Source organism: Chaetura pelagica, unplaced genomic scaffold (assembly GCF_000747805.2).
Source record: "Chaetura pelagica isolate M959 unplaced genomic scaffold, ChaPel_1.0 scaffold3, whole genome shotgun sequence".
Classification (NCBI taxonomy): Eukaryota; Metazoa; Chordata; class Aves; order Apodiformes; family Apodidae; genus Chaetura; species Chaetura pelagica.
The window spans coordinates 4483830-4509402 of record NW_009952974.1 but is presented as its reverse complement, the minus strand read 5'-3'; the positions used below and the strand labels follow the sequence as shown (position 1 = coordinate 4509402).

The 25573-nt window shown below is 39.1% G+C and overlaps 1 protein-coding gene across 1 annotated transcript in view; it reads right to left on the bottom strand.

Moving 5' to 3' along the window:
• CNTNAP5 (contactin associated protein-like 5) overlaps window positions 1-25573 on the bottom strand; it is a 193692-nt gene that overhangs the window by 133989 nt on the left and 34130 nt on the right. The window contains exons 4-5 of the mRNA XM_009996233.1: window positions 10366-10513; window positions 1417-1620 (exon numbers count right to left, since the gene is read on the bottom strand). Of these exons, the coding sequence (XP_009994535.1) occupies window positions 1417-1620; window positions 10366-10513 (352 nt within the window). The remainder of the gene's footprint in view (window positions 1-1416; window positions 1621-10365; window positions 10514-25573) is intronic.

Below are 25573 nucleotides of genomic sequence, written 5' to 3'. Positions count from 1 at the left end.
ATTTAACTATATGAGATTCTTATCCTAGTATGAAACATTTGAAAGAGGAGGACAAGTCTATGATATCAAAGAACCCTACATTCAGAGGCTTAGGAAGTAGCTGCTTTGTATAAGTAACATCCAAATAACCAATCAGAAAGATGCTGTATTATTATTTTTACTCTTATGAACTAATTAGAAAGAAGGAAAGAAATAAAGAAAATTTTAGTTGGGGACTACACAATTAATCAGCTTATGTAAAAATTAAATCCAAGAGCTGTGGAAAATTGCTACTGATATTTAAACCAAGCACAATTAAGTATAAGGGGATAAATGCAGAAAGAATAATCTACAAATTCTGTTTTAGTGTGTCCAGTTTGCTCCCACTAGTTTATGATTTCTTTTAATTCCCTGAGTCATAAACAGGGGACTGAAATAGATACCCCAGATATGCTTAACAGAGGGAGGGGTTTTAATTCTGCTTTCCACCTGGATGGGCCACTGGGGCTTTCAGATGAAGCTTGACATTTGCAATGCAGGCATGGAAACTTCTGTCTAATTCAGACCCCTCAGTAGGAGAAACATAAGTCAGCCAGGACTTCTGAGGCCAGTGCCATGGGTCACCCACAGATGGAGCTAATGAAGATTCTTTAGTAAGTCTGGGAAAGGGGTTATGATTGTTCATTTCTATTACAGTAGCTGCTGCCATTATCAAGGTGATTTAGTATATTCACCAGGAGAGAGCAAGCAGCTTTTTACAGAAAGAAATTAAGCCAGCCTTTCATCTGTCCAACATAATCACACAGTGATGGCATTTCAGATATTCACAGTTTTCAGCTGAAACCATCTTGAGAAGCAAAGCAATACAAGTGTGCACAATGTTTTCACCATTTTAACTCTGTATTCTCAGCTCATTTCTGATCACAGAATGGAAAAAAAAAGAAAAAAAAAAAAAAAAGGACACAAACCAAAACTAAATCTTCTGCACTCCCAATCAAGCTTCCTGGGAATGCTGTTCTTAAAAATAATAAAATAAAAATGGAGGAAGAAGAAGAAACAGAACACTTTTACTGTTTGTTTGTTGTTTGGTTTTGTTTTTTTTTAATAATTGTTTTAAAGTGTCATCCAGGAAAGTTAAGACTTCAAACGTAGTCATTGAGCAGCTCAGCCTTGGTCAGTGCTTGTTAGAAGAGACAAGGTATCTTCTTGGTTCAGATACCATGTCCTGTATGACATCAGTCAAGCCTATTCTCTTTCGCTTCCCCTCCTACCTTCTGTGACCAGTATTTAAGCTGTGAGCTGAGGCACACAGAATGTTTCATTGATCTCAGCTGGAGTTTCTAGATAGTGCCTAATATAAACAATAGATTTATAAAAGTAAACCGAAACAATCCTTGTTACAGTAATACGTGAATCAATTATCCCAATTACCCTTACCCAGGTTGATATGCAAGGAGAGCTTCCCTTTCTGCAGTTCCAAGGTAATGTAGTCTCCACGCTGCCCTTCTCCATGGAATAAGACTCCGTCCCCCTGCATGCTCTTGAACTTCAAGGAAACCACATCTTTGAATGTGCTCATTAGCTTCTGATTGAACCTGTAGAGGAGCGAACTTCTGCCATCGAAGTCTGCAATATCTGACTCTGGGAGAAAGAAGATGCCAAAATGAGGAAGAGGAACAATATTTTTGCAGGACCCTTCCAATTGTGGCTTGGACTCATGTACTCTAAGAAGCCTACATCCACAGGACATACATGGAATTTAGTTAAGCACATTTCACCCATTTACAATCCTCTCCCTCTGTCTGGGGAAAGGGAACTTGAGGGTAAAACTACAGCTCCTCTGTACTTGTCCTCCTCTCTTTCATACAAGACTGCTTTCTCACTCAACTGTTTAGAGTAGAACAGGTGCCTTCCATCCAACTCAGTTCTCCAGAGCATCCCTTGCCACGTTTGCTGTTTGACTTATAAACATACCCAGAGTGTTACTCATTACTTTGAACACTTCAGTTCTCACTCCACTTTTTCCAGCTTCACAAGCATCTGTTGAGCTGTTTCCGCACGTCAGCCATGCCTGCACGCACCTTTGCATCCAAATAAACATCATCTTAGCTTCTGAGGGCTGGCTGCTTGTTTATGATGGGCATTTATCAACCGTGTTTCTGCATGCAAATTGACTAGGCTGGCAGGAATCGTCAAATATCAATTCAAAAAGCTTTTGAAGGGATTTCATGGGAACTCAGCATCTAAACCGATTATACACCTTTGAAAATCCTATTAGAAACATATTTTCCCCTTCAGCCAGCCTCTAAAACCCAATCATTGTGATGGGAAACAAGCTTTCAATTCTTCAGCTACAATTGGAATGTCCTTTGGCAGCAGCAGCCTGCAGTACTCTCTTTGCTTTATAAAGTGGTGTTTTAAGCAGAAAGAATTTTTTTTTTCTTTGTTTTGTTTTTAATATATATACATATAACCAGAACACTTCAGGTAGCTTAAATACTTTTAACTAATACAGTGTACTCAAACACATTTGCTTGTAAAAAAGAAATCTGTAGATTGCTTATTTCCCACTGTTAAGAAAAATATTAAAAATTAAGAAAAACAGAATGAAAACTCTAAATAACGGTTTATTAAACTACTTAACTACTGGGACACATGCATAAAGACAAGGAACACCCTCATAGTAACCAATAAGAGCACAAAGTATCTTTGCTTGCAAACCACATTTTAATGATACTAGAAGGATCCATTTTCGATTTTCTTTTAAAAAGTAACTGTAAGGCCCATAGGAAAACCAATCAAGACTTCCAGGCTAGCAACTGCATTGTGAATAAAGTTAGTGATTTAAGTCATCTAAGCTCCCTTGAGAGTTATTCTATTCTATTGAGGTTTCATTGTAGTTTCATTTGCTCCTCTTTAAAAACAGAAACAATACAGGTAGGGATTCTCCCCCCCCCCTTTTTTTTTTTCTCTTTTAAACTGCACAAAGATTTAAAGAAGTTTATAATTAACAACTATTATAAGCTCAAAAAATAAAAGATCTGTTAATGATTTGTTACCGTGGAAACTACCATCAATAACTTCTGCAGGTATGAAAGTGTGTACATTTACCAACATGCAGACAGCCCAAAATTCAAATTTTATGCAAAATTCTGTCCTTCCAAAGCTGATTCCATTTCAAATCAGAAGGCAACTGATTATTTCTCATAAGAGTAACAGTACAAAGAAATTCAACCCTGGAAAAAAATCACTCTAAAATAAACCAAAAACAACTTCTTATCTGTGATGTCAGAATTATAGCATGTTTTTTAGCATCATATCTGGAACACCTGCTAGTTTAGAAAGTATAATGAATAGAAAAGTATTCACATCATCTGCTTTTACTTTTTTTAAAATTCTGAATTATGTGTTCAGCAAAAGCTCCTTCAGAATTGCTGCTCCCTCTCTATTGACACCTTGACTGTCAGTTTCTAGAAAGGAAATTAAATTCATAGCTTAGTTCTTATTAATTTCCCTCAGCTACATTAAATGCTTTAATTTGTTTAAAATAAATTGCAAGTGTATTGTAAAAATAATTTCATTTTAACACAGACAAGAATTAGGAAATAGCTTCTAAAGAAGTTAGTCTTTGATTTCCAGTGCATTTTCCTCCTAGCTTTAAGAAACAAACATCCTGTAAGAGTAATAGAATACCAATTCAACATTACCATAATAGCAGCCCTTTTTCCTTCTTCTTAAGATCCAAGCCTTCATCTAATCTGAATTCACACTTCAGTCTCTGTTCTTAACTCTCCACTAAACCACAGCATAACACACAATCTCTTGAAGAGCTCTCCCACTGACATTTACAGAGAATAACACAAAGGAAAACCTGTCTCTGAAAAGTTCTGCTTCACTAATTATCGGTTGAGAGTATACTGGCCAATAAACAGCCCTGAACAAAATGGGAATATGTCAAATAAATGCTAACACTGGCAGCCAAAAGTCATTAGTGGCAGTTTGCATGACAACAAATCATTGGCTTCCTGTTAAAACGGAAAGATACAGCACAATTCTAACACAGTCATTCCAGACAACCTGTCTGTTTGCCTAGTGTTTATTTAGTCCATGTATGTCCATAGTGCACTTGCAGCAACAGAAAAAAGATCAAAAATGTTTTAAGTCTCAGAAAACCTGTAGGAAAACAAGCTAAAACACAACATGGCAACTCATCAAAAGTTAGATCAAGCAAAAGACACTTTCTTTATGTTATTCTCTACTAACAATTCAAACAAATGCCTCTGCTGTAAATATACACTTACTCTTGCTCACAGGTGAAGAAGTTCCCATAAAATAGAAAATATTCATCAGGCTTTTCTGAAATTAAGTAGAGGTTCTGGCCCCAAGGGTGCTGGTTACCTAATTCCATTTGAATTTCCTTTCCTAATACAGATCCAAATATCAAAGTTACTTGGGGCTGGGTGGAAACACAGGCAATTAAAGGTGGATTACCAGGTCAATTCAGCTCTTTTTAAAATGTATTCATTTTAAAGTGGGACCACAAGGCTCAAACTGTGGGACCAGCCACATTGAGGGGAGTCAGGCTGGGAAAAACATGAGACGATGGATCAATCTGCTTCTGGCAGTAAAGAGGATATACACTCATACTTATAAAGAACTTTCCAAAGTTATTCCAAAATGCAAAATATCCTCTAGGAACAGTTGCAAATTGAGACAAAGTTTTGGTCTTGTATAAACGAACAGAAGTTTTAACTCCCTGCAGGAGGGAGGAGGACTGGCTCCTGGTCTGAACAGATGTCTCTCCTGGCTGGCTTGATTGAGTCTAAAGCCATCTGACTTCTCTCTCCATACCCCTCTCAGACATGCGATCCAAGGGGTGAGTGTGGCTGAGCACCTTGAAGGTGACTCTTCTGCTATGAAGTTTTATGCCTGTCACAAATCTATGTCTGCCTCTTAGTAAGCAATCCTTTGGGTTATTGTCTTATACAGCTGGTTACAAACACTATTGGTCAACAACCATGAGACATTAGGTGGTTCTCTACAATGTGTTCTTTCCTATCTGATAGGAAGACAAAGGAGAGGATGGAGGAGGTGAGAAAAAAGGGAAGGGAAAAAAAGAGAAAAAAGATACAGTAAAAATACTATTTAATTAAAAAGCACAATATCAGACCATATTCCCTGGAGCAACATCAGCAAAAAGAATAAATTAGGAGTCTTGAACTGCAAATTAAGAACTCAGGTGTCAAAAGCAGAAGATATCCTGTCTCTCTCACACCTTATCCTTGTTTCTCCTGTGGTTTCCCAGCCTGTTAACAGCACATACACCTGATTCTGCTGATGCATTTTGGGCTGTTAACCAGTTATAGAATATGAACAGCATCTTCAATGCAACTATAAATCTTATCCTATAAAAGCAATTGTGTCAGCACATTTTTTTCCTGTACTAAGCTAACAAGACTTTTCCCAAGTATAAAGATACACCTGTTCCCCCCTCACTGCCCTCAGCTTCCAAAGTAATTGGTTTGCCATTCGTCTGAACTCATCCTCTCTGTGGCAGCTCTGGTTATCTGTTACAATCACACTGCTTCTGAAGTCACTGCTGCAAGGGACAGCAAGAGCTTGCCTCAACATGTCTCTGCGTTGAACTTTCCATTTAACTAATCATAAATTCTTCTCTGAACAGAAAACAACATTTTTTTTCAGATCAAGACCATCTAATTCATAGAATCATAGAATGTCTTGCGGTTGGAAGGGGCTTCTAAAGGTCACCTAGTCCAACCACCCTACAACAAGCAGGGACATCTCCAACTAGAACAGATTGCTCAGAGCCACGCCAAGCCTGACCTTGGATGTCTCTAAGGACGGCGCTTTCACCACCCCTCTAGGCAACCCCTTCCAGTGATCCACCACCATCATATTAGTGAACCCTTTCCTAACATCCAGCTGAAATCTACCCTTTTCTAGCTTAAAACCATTACCCCTTGTCCTATCATTACATGCCCTAGTGAACAGGTCTTCCCCAGCCTTCTTATAAGGCCCCTTTCAGGTATTGGAAGGTCACTATTGGGTCCCCCCACAGTCTTCTTCTGCTGAAAAACCCCAATTCCCTCAGCTTGTCTTCATAAGGGAGGTGATCCAGCCCTCTGATCATATTCATTGCCCTCCTCTAGACACACTCCCACAAGTCCATGTCCTTGTGAGCTCCAGAGTTGGACACGGCACTCCAGGTGAGGTTTCACCATGACAGAGTACAGGAGCAGAATCACCTCTCTTGGTCTGCTGGCCACACTTCTTTTGATGCAGCCCAGGATGCAGTTGGCCCCCTGAGCTGCAATTACACATTGGTGGCTCACTCCCAGCTTTTCATCCACTAGTACCCCCAGGTCTTTTTCCACAGGGCTGCTCTCTAGCATGTCTTCCCCCAGCCTGTATTCATATCTCTGGCTGCCCCGGCCCAGGTGCATGACCTTGCACTTGGCCTTGTTGAACCTCATGAGGTTCACCTGGGTCCACTTCTCCAGATAGTCCAGGTTCCTCTGGATGACATCCCATCCCTCTGGCATATTTACTGCACCACCCAGTTTGGTCTCATCAGCAAACTGGCTGAGGGTGCTCTCAATACTTCTGTGAGGATGTGAGACAGGCTCTTAAAAGGAATTGCAAATAAATGTAGTATTTTTCATTTAAATACATGCTTTCTGTATAAGAATGTAAACATCATTAGCAAGTGTCATCTGTGAATTTCAGCTGATTTGATGGCCTTGGAGTGCTTTGTTGCACAGGAACTTCATTCTGTATGGGACAGGGTCAAGCACGCTCAAGTGTCTGAAACAGCTTTGCTGTTAAGAATGTTTTTGTGTTCCAAAGAAACAATGTAAACTGGCAGCCAAAGAGGGGGTGGAAAAAAAGATTTCTTGTTTGACGGGTAAGTTCTAGGGAATAAATTCCTAGTAAATTATTTTTAGCAGGAGTAATAAACAGCAAATGCCATTCCATGGCATAGTGAAATTGTATGTTAAATTAGCCACTTTGGCACCCACTGCACGTGGCAGTTAATCTACCATCTTTTTTGTAACTGTGTCCAGGCAGAGTGTTTGGTGACCTGCAAAAGCCAATGCCTTCCACATGCCTCCTACTAATTGGTCATGGTTGAAAGCTGCATTTGCTAGAAGTTTGCACAACATTATGTTCCTGGGACATCTTCAGCAGACAACAGTGCACAGGAAAACCACACTCCAAAAATGGGAGGTCAGAGCCTTGCGCTGGCACAGGAGTGTCAGGTTCACCTAACTGCTATCATAAAAGTGCTTAAGCAGCAGCAAAGCCACAAACTCTCCTGCAGCTGTCATCTTCTGATCAAATATGCAAGATTAAAAAGGAACTGATGTGAGCGGAGACCATCAAAGGAACCACAGGCTATTTTGCACACCCTGGTGTATCACAGCTAGGTGCTCAGCTGCATGCTTGGCAGTAGTCCCAGGGTTTTAACAGATGTGCAGCAGCACATAAAATTCAGATGGCCTAAGCTGTCAGGGTCCTCAGACATTTTGTTTCAGCCAACCAATGAAAGTTGCCACTCACACAAAAAGGACCTCCAGTTTGCCTGTAAATAAAATCTTTACTTCCACTTTTCTGCCCCAGATATCAATATAAACCACCTGTTTTCAGATCAGGTGCCAGGCTTCAGGGGCAGCATTTCCCTGAAGGATGGAACGGACTGTCAGCAGGGTCCTGCATCATCTGAATTTCAACGTTCTTTTTGCAGTAGGCTAAGAGGGTAGAAATGACCCCACAGTCACACATGTACATTTGTGCAGGATTTGATTCATCTGTGTTACCCATGCTCATGTTCTCTTTTTATCTTCTATTGCAGGACTGGATCCAAAGCTAAAATGCTGATGGAAATCCTTCCTTCAACTTCAGTGGAATTAAGATCAAATACTCTGGGTTTGTTTACCTATACAAGCCTTTAAGCCATTCAAACAGCAGAAAGAGGATTGGGCATAACTGGGAATTAAGTTCTCACAGATTAGTTTTTACCAGCTGAAGTTTTAGTACAGGTAGGCAATTATAATGCTGCTCCTACTCCCAACTTCACATCCCTCTCTCATATACACACAGACACCTGCAGGAAGGGTCCATCTCTTAAAGCTAGTGCACATTTGAGTCATTTGTTCTTCTTTTAGCTTTGTTTCCTTCCTGACTTGTCCAGTTGCCTGTCTCTAGTGATTTTGTTTTGGTTTTGGTTTTTTTTTAAGCTTTTTTCAAATTACTAATATACCTTGTGTCAGAATTGAACACAGTGGATGAGTCTGCATGCTGCTAAACATTACAAAACACAGTTATGTAGGAGTACAGCAGCTCAAGATCTTCTGCAGATATTCTGTCAGTAAACCAGCAAAGATGGCACTTTATAAAGGACCATATATTTTTTGTATAGTGCTGGAGCACCTGGGTTAGGAGTAGCCAAGATTATGAAACTATACAAGTAAGACTTGTAGACAGGTATTGGTTGGCATCTGCAATTTGCCAGGGAGAAATTTGAACAGCCCATTTATATAAACAGAATGAATATTTCAACACTCTGTAAAACATTTATGAGTCCTTTTATTTCTTTTCTGCCATACTTCTAATTCATGCCTTAATCCTGCACAACCAACTTTATTTCCTGTAACTGCAAGGTACAGGACAAAGATGAAGACTTAAAGGGTATCAGCACAAGGAAACTCAACCCACAAGTCACTCTGATGTCTTCTTCATATCATAGGAGACAACAATTATCTGACATGAAAGTAGTGCCCATATAGTATTTCACATGAAGTATCACCAAAACACATTCAACTACAAATGTTTCAGCCTTCAGTTCCAGTTCTATTTGCTGCATGGCTGTTTGGACTGCAATCTTCACTGCAGAGGTTTGGTCATCATTAACAGAAGACAGCTCTTTGAAAAAATATGAGATGGCTGCTTTGGAATACTGTCATCAAGGTCAGTTGGTTTTGATTTACAGGTTTCAGTTTCTGGGTCCATTGGTAGGTCTGAAAAAGGTGTCTAGCCCTATTTACTATCCATCCAGAGCAGAGTGTTGCAGGTTTGTACTTAAATGAATGATAGTCCACAGTGCAAGGGCATCAAAGTAGGTGGAGAAGCAGCATTGACAAAAACCTGAATGGACCTTTTAGATTCACACACCAAACATAACAAGGATCTTCCTGTGAGATCAAATGATTCAGTCCTAAGACCTGAGTGTAGTGATGAGGCCACTGAGTGTTCTGGAGTTGGCTCTCTGTTCAATGGGGAGCTGTGAATCATAAGGTTAAAGACTATTTGCTCTTTGATTCTGCACAGATAAATTTAAGAAGTCTCCCAAATAGGGGATTTTCTACTTTTTATCTTACAATCCATTTCTTGCATCCAACAGGAGCAGATTAGGATCTAATCTAAATGCAGAGATGTACAAGTACAGTAGTTCACATTTGCTGGTGACTTGTGCTACACCACATTGAATTTACTGCTAAAATGCTGTTGATCCCCTGAACTCTCCCAAGCAAAATCTCATCTCTCCAGTATTGTCTCAAGTCACAATTGTTAATTTCAGAAATAAACCCACAGCCACTTGAGAAACAAATACCAGACTTGTGTTTCCTCATTTGTGGACTTGTTTTTCTTTTGTGCCTGGGAGCAACAATGGTCCTTTTTCTTCACATTCACACTCTTCCATGATGATAGGTCATACACCTGCAGCAGTACACCAGATACAGATGAAATGCCCCAGGCAATAGTGTTTATATGCTGCTCCAAAGCCCAGGTGACGAAGTCCTGCAGACCGCATCTTTGAGGATCATCACCACGTGTTATGACAACGATTGCCAAAGGAAATACCCATGAAACAAATAAAGCAGCAGACAAGTTCTCTGCTCTCTGGAGCTATAAAGTCATCTCTCTGAAATAGAAATACTAGCTGCACAATCCACAGCACTTTCCCCAACAACTAGTTAAGCTGCCTTAAAGAAAAAAGGAAACCAAAAAAACAACACACAAACCAACAAAACTATTTAAGAAAGAAGTGGTACTTTCCCTAAACAAAGCCCTAAAAAGGATTTGAAGTAGCTTTGTGGCATCCATGATGATGGAAGGTTTGCATCTGGCTGCCTTGCACTCACAAGAAGCAGAAAATCATTCTGTGGTGAGCTCAGAAAGTTTCACCAGCTGTGTTAGATGGGCCAGTGCATCCTCAAGCAGAAGGTAAGAACAACTACTGAAAAACTAAATGATGACTATGTACTTCACATTATATTATAAGTCATAGAACTCGTGCTGGACCCTTCCCACAGCACTGACAGCACCTACAAAAAGCTTGTTGAGAAAATGTGAGTAGCCACTTACTATAGGAGCAGCCGAAGACCTCAACTCTCAGTCCTACCCGTCCACTGAGGCTCCACTTCAGAGGGACGAAGCGCAAGAAGCGGGCTTTCATGGAGTGCAGAAGTTTGTGGTGAACGACACTGTCAGCGTTGCTGTTCCCCGTGAAAACCTGGAAGAACAGAGAGCTTTGGTGAGACATGTAGCAGAGAGACACTCAGATAAGGATGTGTACCTGCCACCCCTTTTCCTGATTCTCCTTCTCACATATTACTTAAAATTATTTCAATTGATTGTCAAGTTTTCTTTTAAGTGTTGTGTCTCTTGTGGAGGGAAAGGAGGGAGACAGGACCACACAGAGCACCTCAGAAGGGTGGGTGAATGTATACAGGCATTTAAAAGAACAGTTTGTAGGTAGGGATGTTACAGAAGATGCTGCATAATTTCTCCAGAGGATATTCCAGTGCACCACAATACTCCATCAACCCCTAACATAACCACAAGACCCTTCAGCATAGTGAAGGATGGGGCACAGTTTAGCCTTTGGTGCATTCAGGGTAGTAGAAAATGGTGATTAGAAGGCAGTGAGGCTGGTCAGAGCCTAGGAAGACTAACAGAAAAATGTACATCTAGACACATCACAGAGAACTCAAGCAAGACACAGGAAGAGATGAAAGCTTGAGTCAGTACACAGGAGAGTCAACACACAGGAGAGTCAGCATTTCAATTGTGTTGGCACCCAAGAGAGTTAAAGCTTGCAAACAAAAATGATTTAACTTTTTTTCTTGCCTTTTTGATTAATTGCCTGCAACTGCAGCCAAAATTAATGGCCTGCTCAGAAATATCACCCAACAAGAGGAAATTGTCTCATGGATGAAGAATGACTGCAAGATTTCAAAGACAGACCTTAAAACAAGCATGCAAGCTCTGATCCTGCTTGAAGCTTTTACAATTCATATTTGCACCCTTACTCTGTAAGATCAGGCTGGGGATATTACAGACTTCCTGCTGTCTTCAAAACATTTGAGTAACTCAGCCAGGGTTTACAGTTGAAGCTAACAGTTTTGTAAAACATGAAAATCAAAGACAAAACTCACAAAATAATACCTCACAGGAAGGCTGTATTTCTAAGAGGTCTTGTACTTTGCAAGCATAAAATTTCATTATAAAAAGTTGTACCAGTTTTAAATGCTTCTGCAGTTCAAAAACCAGCACCATTCACCTGTGCAATACAACTGCAAGCACAAATTGGAAGAACATCAGCCTCAAAACTCAAGGTTGGGAAAATTCCCTTATATGCAATAAGCCTTATCTTACCCAGTCATAAATGCAAAAGGCAGAATATATCTCAGTTCCTAAAACATCCTTTGCAAGTGCTTTTCATTGCTGCCATTGCTTGCCTCTGAAGATGAACAATTTTACTGAAATGATTGCTCTCAACCCTAGGTACCTCAGTGAAGTGAGGAAAGAAGCTTCAAAAGGTGTGCTCTGTAAAATTAATTTTGCTACAAGCTTATCAGGCTGAAAAGGGTATATAATTTAGGTATCCCAGCTGTCCCCAAAGCTTTGCTCATCTTGCAGCTCTTATTCTGATTTTTTTTTCATGCACAAGATCTTGTTGTTTACAAGTATTATGTGATGGCTAACAAACCTCTCAAAAATCCAGCTATATTATTTATTTATTTTTTGCATGGGGATTCTTGTTGATCTTAATTCCAAGTTAACCACAGGACATTCTAGTCACTGTATTTTAAGCTTTTCTTCACAACTGGGAGGACTGGAAACCCTTTGCTCCCCCCTCTTTGTGTTTTTGGGGTTTTTTATGTTGTTTTTGTTTTGTTTTTTTTTTCTTCTTTCTGTATCTCTTGAAAGGTGAATTTTTTTGCATAATCACAAGGATTCCAAGAGGATGAGCTTTCTAAGCAAACAAAAGCACTTCTTTTTTTTTTCCATCTGATATATCCGTGAGTGCCTTAATAAAAATGTGAGTGCTGCCACAGCTCTGACTGAGAGACTTACTCTCTACTGACAGTATCATTACTGAGAAGAACAAGATTTTTCACTTGAAATACAAAAAAAACCCTGAAATACTCTGTGCTGGAATTTGAATTTGGCTCCTGTCTGGAAGGCAGTATGAGTAAGCCCAGGACATCTTGAAATGCCACTTGTGGCACTCCTCAAAACATATCTGATGGACATATCTGTTGAAACTGTCTGGGAGAAAGACCAAGTTTGAAAGCACAGCACCTGTAGAAATACCTTCTTGCATTTATGAAGTTTATGAACCAGGTGATTTGCAAATATGACTGTGCCTAAGCAGCCCACATATTCCTGCTTGGAAAGAGGGTAGGAATGCAGCCACATTGTGTTATGCTGTGACCAGACTCTTCGAGGCAGTTCACAACTGTGTAACTGTTGCTAAGGGCAGTCTTGCCATCTGTCTTGCAGGGCAAACCTGTTAAGACACTTTTTGCAAAGCATGTGCAAACCACGTGCCAACACCCTGGTGCCCAACTGCAGAGCTCTGTGGGCTTCCCAGGTAAAACAGAGACAGTTGTACCTGCAATCAGACCCAGGTGCCCACCTGCAGGCTTCTGTGATAGATACTTTCCTGCACAACTCCTCAAGGAACAGCAAGGGTTACCAACATCCAGCCTCCAAATCAGTTGACTCCAAACCTGATTTGCATCTATGTAAATGTCCTTCTCACACTGAAACAGTCATGTCAATAAAAACAAACCCTTCAAAAATCTAAAACATCCCTTACATCAGAGTTTCCCAAGCTTCTCAAATACCAAAGAGCCAACAAAACTTTTTGGGGAAAAAAACCCCACAGGCAATGGTGGACCCATTGACCTGTGCCTGTGAGATGGTTTTGCCTGCAGCCAGCACATCAGTGCTTGCTGCTAACTGCAGGGCATCCCTCTGTATGCCTCTAGGATTGCTTTGATTTTCATTTCCAACTCCCACTGCTATACAGATCTCCTTCTGATGTTTTAAGGACCACCTGTGGACTGTAAACCATTGACTGAACACCAATTGCCACAGATGGTCACTTGAAAACTTAGATCCACAGCTGACACAAAAATAATCCATCCATTAAAGAAGATGAAACAAGGATACAGCAACAGATTTCTTAGCCCTGGAGGTTCAAATATTGATTAACAGTAAACTTATCAGCAAGAATGGCATAAATGCTCTGTGCCCTCTTGAGAAACAGCCTCTATAACTTGTTGTTGATAGGGATTAATTGACAGGAACAAAACAACAAACTAGCAAAGAAAACAAAGCACCCCCATGCCATTGCCCATGCAACACAGTTGCTCTGGGAAGGATCATAACACTGCAACCTGTGGTTTCTTACAAGCCCTGTAAATACAAAACTGGAAAGTTCTGCTTCTGGCTTTCTGTAGGACTTACAAATCGAAAAGCTCCATGAGTGCCAAATATTGCTATCATCTTCTTGAGGGCAAAAGCTTTTCCCCAGCAACATTGGTTATAAGGTTAACAGTTTGCCACAGGCAGGATTGCCTCTTGGACCAAGCTTGGCTGTGTGGTGCCTTGCTGTGACACCAACCAATGACATGATAGTAGTATTTCATGAGGCTTTTTTTTTTATATAAGCCTGCAAAAGCAGGTCCCACTGGCATGAAGAAGTGAGGTATGAACAGCTGTAGCAGTTCGGAGCAGGGTCCAACCAGCCCGATGCTGCCTCTTCAGCAGCAGCTCTTGGCACATAGAGTAAAAATGAGACAAGCATATACTATGCTCTTTCCCATGCTCAACTCACCTGATTAATGAGTTATATTGAAGTGGAATGAAATAGAATTCCAATTTAGATGAAAAAGAAATTTTTCAAAAGAAGCTTGAATCTCAAAACTCCTGGCATTCCCTGAAATTTAGATGCATGACTCCCTCAGGAAAAACAACAATTCAAGAGAATGAGCTGTTTATACAACTGTTCCATTCAGAGAGACCCCAAAAGCTGTTCAAGGGCAGTTCAGGAAAATGGCAAGCAACTGTGGTGAAATATGACAGTTGTTTAATAATCCTGCAGACACACATTTGTTCCTCTGCCTCATATATTAATTCAGATCTACGCCAGATCATACCAGTGAGATGTGATGAACTTGAGATCACCCTTTGGCCAAACTCAGACTGGTGTCCACCTTTAGACAGACTAGTGGAAATTGGGTGTAAGAAAAAAGTGTCTGCTTATGAACACTTAATGAATTCAAAAGATAGCATCAGATGTGGGACTTTATCTCAGTCTCCTTTGTATGTATGCTCTGCATAGCAAATGGCAACTTATTTACAGAGCCGCAGAAGGTGGTTCCCATAATGACTTTGCTGAATATATTTTGCTCTCCCACTTTGTTAGGCAGGTAATGGGATGGGTTCAAAATGAGTATGCAAGCAGCAACATAGGCACAATCAGCCCTCAACAGCGAGCAGGCAGACCTGAGGTTAACTACCTTCTGGGGGAGATATTTGAAGATGTATTGAATACTCTCATTTCTGCCAAAGTCACTCTGATAAACAGAGCTAAGAAAAAAAAGAAATCAGATTATGAATGTGCAGAGGGCACATAACACAGATGTTAGCAATTTACAACGTTTCAACCTTCACTGAAAGAAATATAAGCACAGAAAAGAGCACTCCACCTTCAAATCTCACCCATGACATCGCAGTATGCTGCCTCCAGTGCCTGAAGAAATAAGGACAGGAGTGCAATTAATTCAAGCTATCCAGCAGCTTAGTGAAGGAAAGTGAGATAAAAAGCAGCTAAGCCTGTCATAAATCCTGCAACTGCAATACTTAGAGTAAAACTATGTCGTTCTCCCTTTTAAACTTCCTTAATAGAATGAGAAAGATCAGGAGCTAGGAGTTAGCACTGTGATACAGAACATGCTTCCTGGTGTCCTGCCTCCCAGGACCTCCTCAAATATTTAAGTGTATGCACACTTTAAAGAAAGCATGAAACTTTCAAGAAAACTAAGAAACAACACGAAAATCTGAAACAGGAAGAAGAAATCATTGCCTAGCTTTTCACATTTTCCAGGTTGAAATGAACTGCGATTCCAGGATAGCTTTTTATCTTCTCCAGAGGCAACAGGATTTTAGTTCTGCTCAAAGTTGCATTACTGGGGATGTAACTCATTTGGACTTTGACTGAAGCCAAGTTAAAGGAAGGGTCCTTGAACTCTGTTTGTACATGTTGAAAGAGACTGAACGCTACCCTCACAAGGACAGAATCCAGCCACAAATGCACCATATCGAAACTCAGGGCTTGTCAGCAGCAACCTAGGCCTGGACAAGTTTGTGGTGAATTTTTATAACAATGAAAATTGGAAATTCCATTTAGTTTCTGCTGCAAATTGAAAGCAGCTATCCAAGTAATTCCAGAAACTTAGAGAGATTACAAAAAGATTATTTAAAAAAGAAAAAGAAAAATGTGGAAAAAACACACAATTTCAAAGTCTAAACATTCGTTTTACATTTCAGCTCCTACATACTGTACATGTCAACAGTGAAAAACATTGCTTTGCTCATGTAGTGGAAAAAGCTCAACACATCAAGCCAGAACAGTTTATGCCTTATGCCTTCATGCCAGTTTATGTCATGAAGAAACAGACTGAACTGACTTTTCTGTCATCTCAATCACTTTGTGTCCAGACTGAGAGCTGCTAAATGCTCACCCTCAGTTGGAGGATGCTTTAAGAGCAGCTCTCCAGCACAGGGCCTCATGGCAGGACCTGGCCCCTGGGAGCTGCCCTCTCAGCATGTGGCCTGGAAAATCCTTTTGCTATTAGAAGGGGTCAGACCATAAAAGAAGGAAAGGATTACAAGGATGACTGCTCAGCTCCTTAAAGAGCTGCAGTTTAGATCTCTGATTTCACCTACCACACAGCAACATTCAGCACAAGGAGAGAAAACCTGTGCACTGTGTTTTCTCATTTCTCTTTCTGAAGAGACAAGTTAATTTTTCTTTCAATTTCCTTTCAACCAATCTCTGAAAACTGAAGTACATTTCTACTTCAAGTACAAGAAACTTGCTTGCTTTGGAGAGTCAATGGGATACCCTTCCACTGATTTCAGCACATTTCAGTCTAAGCCCAAGACAAAACAGCTGCCAGTCTGGTCCAGTGACAGGAGGACTGGATGTGTCCTCTTAGCCCATCACTTGCCTCCAAGCATCTCCTCCTATTTCATATCTGTGTTTCCTGTTAATGCAACATGGTCTTTATTACAAAAGATAACCAGTCATTTCTGGTTAACAACCTTCTGAGCTGAGTTTCCAGTCTCACGTTTTCCCTTCCAAGTTGATCACTATGACTAAAAGATCTACAAAGCCTGTCATGCCTTCAGAAAGAGAAGGTTCCATTCTGCTTGTTTTTCTTCTTTCCTAACAGCAGCTGCATTCTCCTCTTTGAAACACCCATCTGTGGTAAGAACCTCAAAAACAATATCCCCTGGCACAGTGTCAGAGCTGCTATTAGGGAGAGGCGGGGGAAAAGAAATACAAGAGGCACCTGTCAAAATTATCCTCCCATAACATATTATCTGAAGAAATGACAGCATCTCTTCCCATTCCTCCACTCCCTTTGGAAAAAATATATTAGAAAAATAAAAAGCAAACACAAGACATTTTAAAAAAAAAAAAAAAAAAGGCGAAGAAAAAAAAAAACTCTGCTTGTTTTTCTTCTTTCCTAACAGCAGCTGCATTCTCCTCTTTGAAACACCCATCTGTGGTAAGAACCTCAAAAACAATATCCCCTGGCACAGTGTCAGAGCTGCTATTAGGGAGAGGCGGGGGAAAAGAAATACAAGAGGCACCTGTCAAAATTATCCTCCCATAACATATTATCTGAAGAAATGACAGCATCTCTTCCCATTCCTCCACTCCCTTTGGAAAAAATATATTAGAAAAATAAAAAGCAAACACAAGACATTTAAAAAAAAAAAAAAAAAGGAGGAAGAAAAAAAAAAACAAAACACAAAAAACCTGGTCTACAAAAAGGTAGTTTAACATCCCTAAATAGTAAGAATGAAAACAAATGGCTACAGTATGGTTATCTAGCAGGGGTCCTACTGGGAAATACTTATTACATTTGTTACTCATTGAGGAGCTGACTGCTGTGTTCCAGTAATGCAATGCCCACCCGGGCTTCTCAGGATTAGTCACCTCTGAGCTACTGGCACTTTCTGTACATAGAAGTCCAGGGGTGAGTAGATTCAATAACGTGGCAGGGTCCATTCTACTTCATCACTTCCTTGAATAATCTGCTCAAGTAGGAAGGCAATTTGTTTCTGATCTACCCCATTACACAGAATGCACACCCTTCTCTCTGCTCAGTTACTTTCCAAATACAGAAACAAAAACTGTTGCAGCATCATTAGCTTCAGATAGATGACTGTCCAATACAAACGACATTTAAATTAAGGAAGGGGCTTATTATCCTTGTGTTAACAGTTAGCAGAACTATTCACAGGTTTTTCCAATAAAAAACATAGATTTTTAGACTATCAAAAGATTTTGTAAGAGAAAACTTTGTTTGTTTGTTTTAAAGGCAATATATGTAATATTCTGTTTTAGACAGGTCTGTATCAATCCAGAAAACACCAGTCTAATGATAGTGACATTAAAAACATGAAGCTCCCTGGGTCCCTTCAGGACAATGAAACATACCTATTTAGAACAAAGAAAATGAAACAAAATATTGTATAACTTCTGAATTCTTTGTGGATTTTTTTTTTCTTTTCTTTTTCTCCTATTTTGATTTGCCCCTAGAATATTCTAATTTATTGTTTTGGCCAGCAGCACCTGTGAAAATGCTGGTTTCTTTACTGGAATAAACAGTTTTACCTTTGAACAGTTTGAATTAGTGTCAATCTTTTTCTAGACTCTGCCAGACTGTACCTTGGTTAAGCCTGAGGTGTCATATCCACCAGAGACCATTCCCAACTGACACCCTGGGTACAGTGATGTCTTTTGAAGAAAAGAGAATTTACCAAAGGTGATATATAAGCTATATCACCTGATTCCAGGACTAGAAAATTATCACTGTCATCTATTTACTCACACAGGTGTAGCCCAAGTATCTTATCCAACCTGCAGATAGGCAGGCTACCCTTTTTCCCAGCAATGGACCAAAATCAATTTGCCTGCCCTACTGAGACACTCTTTGCATAAAAATATGTTGTTGAATTCCAGACACAGTAGCATTTCAATGGTGGAGAATTGATCCCCATCTTTAGTTTTAAGCATCAGCTCTGTCTTTGAAGCACTTGGAGGTGAAGCCATTATCACCATTACTATTATCACTGCTACATAAATTAATAGTAATGGAAGAAAGCAGCAGCAAAATTAAACCTGTAAATTACAAGTCCAAGCTAAAAGTCAGCAGCCAATTCCTGGTTCTGCTCAGCCTCCTGCACTTTATCTTAAAGGCAATCCTCCATCTAGATAGTATTTTAAGCTATATCACAGCAAAGGATAAATATTTTCCCAGGACCTTGACTAGATTAACCTTAGCCAACAGACTGAAACTGCTCTTTCCACTGCCAATATTAATCATAGATTTCAGCTGTTCTTCTGCATAAATCTCATGGAGACCTTCATGCTTTACATTAAATTAGTGGGATTAACAATGCAGTGAATGTGTTTATGTCGGGAAACGTTGGAGAACTTTGGGAACCTTTCCTGTATTTATCTTCAACAAAGTGTGTTTAAATAGTGCTGTACACTTGGTGTCTCTCTGGTTATCATGTGCCAGATGGATCCAGCAAGATGACACCAGAGAGGTGTTAGTTATTCCATGCAACAGTGACCTCAGATGAATATTGTGCTTCATTATCTGACATTATTTCCCTGTTATGAAGTTTTATGGCATTTTCATTTGGATCACTAAAGTAAATACCCTGTGGAAGATAAATAGGCAGGCTTGATTTTCTCCAGTGTTTTGCAGTGCACTGAAATGCACATGAAAACACAGTTTTTGCTATATACTACCTTTTGTATTTCTTTATTTCTTCTTTGAACAGGAGTTCACATCCTAGCCAAGACACCAACAATTAACATTGCAAAAGGGCACTGCAGACTGATCTCATGGTGCTGATGACCTTACTCAGGATCTTCTTTGAGGAATGCCATCACCATAAAGTACAGAAATATGAAGTTACAACTAAGAACAACAATAGTCAATATTTATAAGGTTTGTTATGCTCTGCTTGCAAAAACACCATATAATTGTAAATTAAAAACAAAATACATCTTACTGCCCCATGTATTTCTCTAGATGTTTTCAACCATGCCTTCTTAAACTGCAAACTCTGCTGTGTGAATACACCATGAGTTCCACCCTGTATTGGTATAAATCATTATTGCACTCTTCAGAGCAGTGAAATTATGCCCTTGTACATTAGCCACAGTCTTGGCCTAGCAAGTTACACAGAATTCTCTCTTACCACAGGAGGGTTAAATCTAGTTGACATAGCTTCCTCCTACAAAATCATTACTGGAACATTTGGAGCATCCTCGAGTCTTGCCATTCTACTTTCACACTGGGGTCTGTCATTGAACCATATTAATCTCCAGGACACTAAAGCAACTTAAAGAAACCACTTCTCTTCCTCCTGAAATAGAGTGAGATGAGTTTTGGAACACCACTGCGGGCATACGTGCTATGTCTTCCAAATGCGTGTCTGCCTGTCATTATGTGAACCACACCAACAAAATCCTCAGCAGTAGTCTCTGAAGATCAAGATGTTCTCTAAATTACAGCACAAAAAAGGAACTTTCTGTTAGTGTTCCAAGCAGGAGGTAGCCTGTCATTTTGAGTCTGAAGTGTAAATTTTGCCTGCATACGCAAAAGGCCTGTAACTTGTTATGGTAGGATAATAAATGAAGTCATGATACATTTGGCAGGTCCAAGATTACTGTAGGCCATAAATAAAAAGTGCTCCATAGCTTTTTGCCTTTTTTTTTTTTTTTTTTTCTTAAAGAAAAAGAGGACAGGAACTGCTCAGTGAGTTGGAAATTTCAGGACTTGTAAAAAACATATTTCACAATTACCATGACCACTGTGTCACTGAACATAAGGGAAGAATCACTGAAATTGTTTCTTGCAACAAGCAGAGATTTCTATAAATATATGAACTGGGTTGCATTATGCTGAACTGTCCCTAGTACCTCTGATAAAGAGCTGCATTCACCTTAGATAAACTATATCTTTGCATTTTCTAACAGCAGGACATGCCATGCTGTTTTAGACTAAAAGGTCACCAGTTTTTAAATAGTTGCAGGGGATTGTCCATAGGAAGGCCAGCAAAGGCTGCCAGTTGTCATTCTCTGCTGTACACTTTAGTTTAAGAAAAGAAAAATAAATAATAAGGTGTGGAAGCATTCCTAAGTCTTGCACTCTGTGGTTCAGGAGCCACACAGACCATTTTAGAGACCTAAAAATATTAAGAAAATGAGTTTACTTCAGTCTGGACCTGAAACCAAAGATTTTTCTTAATGAATATGTTTAAAGAAATCAGAGCCACAGCTTAAGTGAAAGGAAAAGCAGAGTTGTATTTTAAAATACTATGTCAATAACTGGATTGTTTGTGTTGTGTTCTTTTATCCCGCTTCTTATAAGCTTCCCTTTCTCATTTCACTTCCATTTTTACCTAAACCATAGACAAACACTTAAAAAGTAGAAACATTAAGTGTCTCTCCAATGGTACCAATATTTCCTATTTAAATAGATGAGAATGGGGGTGGGGGGAATAGTTAAAAACAAAATTGGAAAAAAAAAATAAAATAATCAATAGCTTTTTAACAAGCCCTTCTCCTACGAATGGAAACCTAGCATACAGGGCTTTCTTGATTTTTACTGTCCTGATTGTAGGTGGAAGAAAGGACCCAGGAGTTGGAACCATTCTAAAGTTTGCCTTTAGAACAACAGAAACAGCTAAACGTTTTTTGAAAATATTAAGATGAAGACACTGTGGTAAAGATGTTTTTTCCTGAAAGCAGTATGAGAAGCTACAAACAGATAAGTAAGAAGGGAAGAAAGAAATAAATGTTTTAGACAATGCAACCCACAGAGAGGAAAATTAACCTATTACAGGATTTCCTTTACAAAATTTCTGCATAGTGTGAGGTCTGCATAATAAGCTGTGCTAGGACATACATTCACCATTCAGACTTCAGTAAAGATGAGCTCATTTTCTTCTAAACAGAACAGGACTGTGCAAATATACAAATTTAAGTTCTAATACAGGAGGACACTGCTAGGTTCTTAACTGCCTCTGCATCAATACTGTATTCACAGGCATATTTGAACTCATCAGGTTTCTGCAGAACAGTATTAATGAACACCTGAATGGGTACCCATGCTGAGAATACACAGCATTAAAACAACAGTTATTTAAAACACCACTAGATCAACACATTATGACTAGAACATGTAGTGATTCCGCAAGCCCCCAGGATACTATATGATATCCTTGGAGATTGTCAGATCAGCATTCTCAGAGAGTCCTATTTCCCTCTGTATTAGTGCTCAAATGGCTTACTGAGGAATGAATTAAGCCAAATTCCTTATTCTTGATTACAGGATAGAAACGGACAAAACACACACATTTTAATCATGGTGTCTCAGGAAGTCAAGTTCAATCTAAGCAGAATATGTCAATATAGGTTTCTAGGGTTATGTAAAATGCACATGTTAATTCTGGAAACCTAATTAACCTGGACAAATGCCTTGTGTGTTTGACAACGCATCCTAGCAGACAAATTTAGTGGACAGCAGATACTTGGAGGAGGCAGTGCAGTTGCAGGGTACATATGACATAAGAATGGAGTAGGAAGCACTGGTAAAAGAAAGGTGCTATGCTTTAAAGAAAGGTTAGAACCTAATAGGGACAATGAGTTACTATTTATCATTAATGCAAAATTCTTCCACATTAGAGTGTCGGTTCTGAATTATCAGGAACATGAACAGATGGCATCAGCATTTCACACAGTGGTAGATGAGGTGGCAAAAAAAGATCCAAGACTAGAGAAACAGAGACCTATGTCACCTTTGAATAGAATCATAGAATCTTAGGGGCTGGAAGGGACCTTGAGAGATCATCTAGTCCAACCCCTCTGCCAGAGCAGGGTCACCTAGGGTACATCACACAGGAACTCATTCAGGTGGGTTTTGAATGTCTCCAGTGAGGGAGACTCCACAACCTCCCTGGGCAGTCTGTTCCAGGGCTCTGTCACTCTCACAGTAAAAAAATTTTTTTGGATATTCACCTTGAACCTCCTATGCTCCAATTTACACCCATTACTCCTTGTCCTATCACTGGTCATCACTGAGAAAAGCCTAACTCTGTCCCCCTGACACTCACCCCTTACATATTTGTAAACATTGATGAGACAATAGAGACAATGACCATCATGGTGGCTTAAAATCTGAGTTTTAGAAAATAGAAATACACAATTGCTAGAACTTGTAGGCAAGGTACCTAACATAGAGTCACTTGCTTTAAATTTAAGCAGCATTCAGAATGAAAACACTGCTTTTGAGGAGCTATTCTGCAACACTGGCCATACGACACTGAAATTCAACACACTCAAGTGTAGAGCTGGACACAAGGAAAAAAAACCATATTCCTTTAAAGCAGAGCTCCATTGCAAAAAGGGGAAATACATAAAAATTTGGACTTGCTAGATATAAACTAAAAGTAACAACAGTATAAATTATTTTGAGCACCACAGAGGTAGTTTAAAGCCATCATATTAGAGGTACAAAATAAATACATGCCACCTACACTAAAACCAAATTTATTTAAAAGAAAAAAAAATCTGATGAAATGAGAGACTAGAGGAAGCTGTTCAAAGTAGGAAGACTTCCTGATAAAGAAGGAATCACTATTAAATGGTGATCAGTTCTGTAAATACAAAATACTAGCATAATGTATTAAAAAAAAAGTAATCTGATATAAGGTATTAAAGCTAGTAATAGATACCTTTTTAAACATGATAGGAAGAAAACCTGAGAAAGTCTGCAAAACAGCCTTAAGGAAGACAAGGCCATAGCTGGGATGTTAAATAATTCTTTGCTTTAGAGGGTACAGCTCAGCATATTTCCAACTCTAAGCTCTTTCTTTTGGGGTAATGAGTGAGAAAAAGCATTTTAAATTCAAGCACTGAATTAACGTACAAAATGAACAGAAGCAATTCATTAAGCTGTTAATATTCTTCCACAAGGAAATTCAATATAAAATTGCTCCACTATTAGCTGCACTGTCTATGCTATCAAGGCAATTGACTTCATTATCAAAGACTCAAAAGATGTCAAATGCAGCAACACTTTTTTAAAGGGCTTTAAGAAAGGGCTGGGTACCCACATACCAAAAAATTCTAAATCAGTAGAAACTATTTTAAAATTCACAATAAGCATACAGGTGGATCCTTATATAATGACTAAAGGATGTTTTCTTTTTACAGAGGGAAGACAAGACCTCATAAATGTATTACTAGTCTTCAAAGGAAGCAATTTATGTATTGATGTTGATGGTATAATAGATACTATGAACTTGCACTTCCATCAAGTTTTTGTTGAAAAACACTGAAAGCCAAAAAGCAGCCAAACCAAGCTGATAAATTAGAAAAGGGATTATGCCTTTATGAGTTAGTAATTTATTAAGAATAGGAAAGAAAGGTTTGGAAGAAAATTATCAGTGGACACTGGGTGGGTTGAGATTGATCTATGCTGTTTCTTGACTTCATAAATGCCATATCAAAGAAAACATTGAATACAGAAAATCAACACAACTTTATGATAACATGAAATTTGCTGGGTTATCACAACAAAGATTGACTGTGTACAAGGACCTGATGGTAGTGAATGATCAGGAACTAAAGTGTGAAATACCACAGCACACAGACAAAATTATCATCACCACACATGCTCCTGTTTACTAGCACATCAAAGCTTAACAGCATTTTCAGACACCTTGTGGACCCAGAAGCTTTCATTTTGAGAGATTCATAATTTTAGTGTCTCAGAGCATTTAGTGACAAAAAAAGTTGAGAAACTTCCACTTCTTTTTCCCTAGTGAAAAAGATTAAGACTTTCTTCTTCAGAGCTGGTGACATTTCATAGGAAATTCTGCATTAAAGAACACACAAGGAATCCAATTTTCTTTCTGGACTATTTATTCATTGCTTTATTTCTCAACAACTATATGGACAAAAGACATTTGAGAAACAATAAAAAAATAATTTTATTCCAATACTTCTCTTTGAAAAACTTCACCAAAAACTTTTATATAAACATCCTAAAATGCTTAGTCCTTCTATTGGATAAATTTTGCATTTGTAAATGCAAAAAAAAAAACAAACAACAACAAAAACAAATCCAATTTATGACCCTAGAATGCATAAGGATTGAGAGTTGAAAGGGTAACAGAAAAAAGGTAAGGCAATGAGGATGTTCAAAACTGGCATTCAATCTTTTAATTCATATGATTCCATATACTCTTCTAGCATGCTTTATGACATTATCTTAATGTCTACAACTTCGTTTGACTAACACACACTTGTCCAGCACTTCTGTAAGCAAACGGGGCTGTAGCATGACCTACTGTTTGTTTACCTGTTAGGTTGATGCTAAGTGATTTGCAAAGAGGCACTTGGAAACCTGCAAAAGGCTAACAGCAAAATAAACAAACCCAGATGGCATTGTTTTGACATATGTAAAATGTTGAATCTGCCATCAGAATGATGTGAGAAATCTCTAGCTTTCCACCATTCAATTACATAAAAATAGTCTATTTTTAATACTCAGGCAGACGCATGAACAACTATCGCCAGGGAGTTCCCCAGGGCATTTTAAACTCTTTCCAAAGATATAGAAATGCTAAAGTTTAAGACATTTTAAACAACTGGCATGAATCTCTAGGAAAGAATACTGGGGAAGAGAAGGGATATGCACTAAAAAAACCTGCCTTCTTCCATGACTAATTTCTCTAAGTGTGATGTACTGTTTCTTCTCCTGAGCAACACATCCAGCTGCAGTGCTGGGGACACCTGCCTCTTGCTCCTGCCTCAGCCTGATGGACTGAGACTGTCACCTAATACTTTCCCCACTGGCTTTTTTTCCTAGCATGATGATTTTACAAAACAGTTTAATGAAATCTACAGGAAGTTGAATCAACAAAGCAAAAAGTCTTTCAAATAATTCCTGCT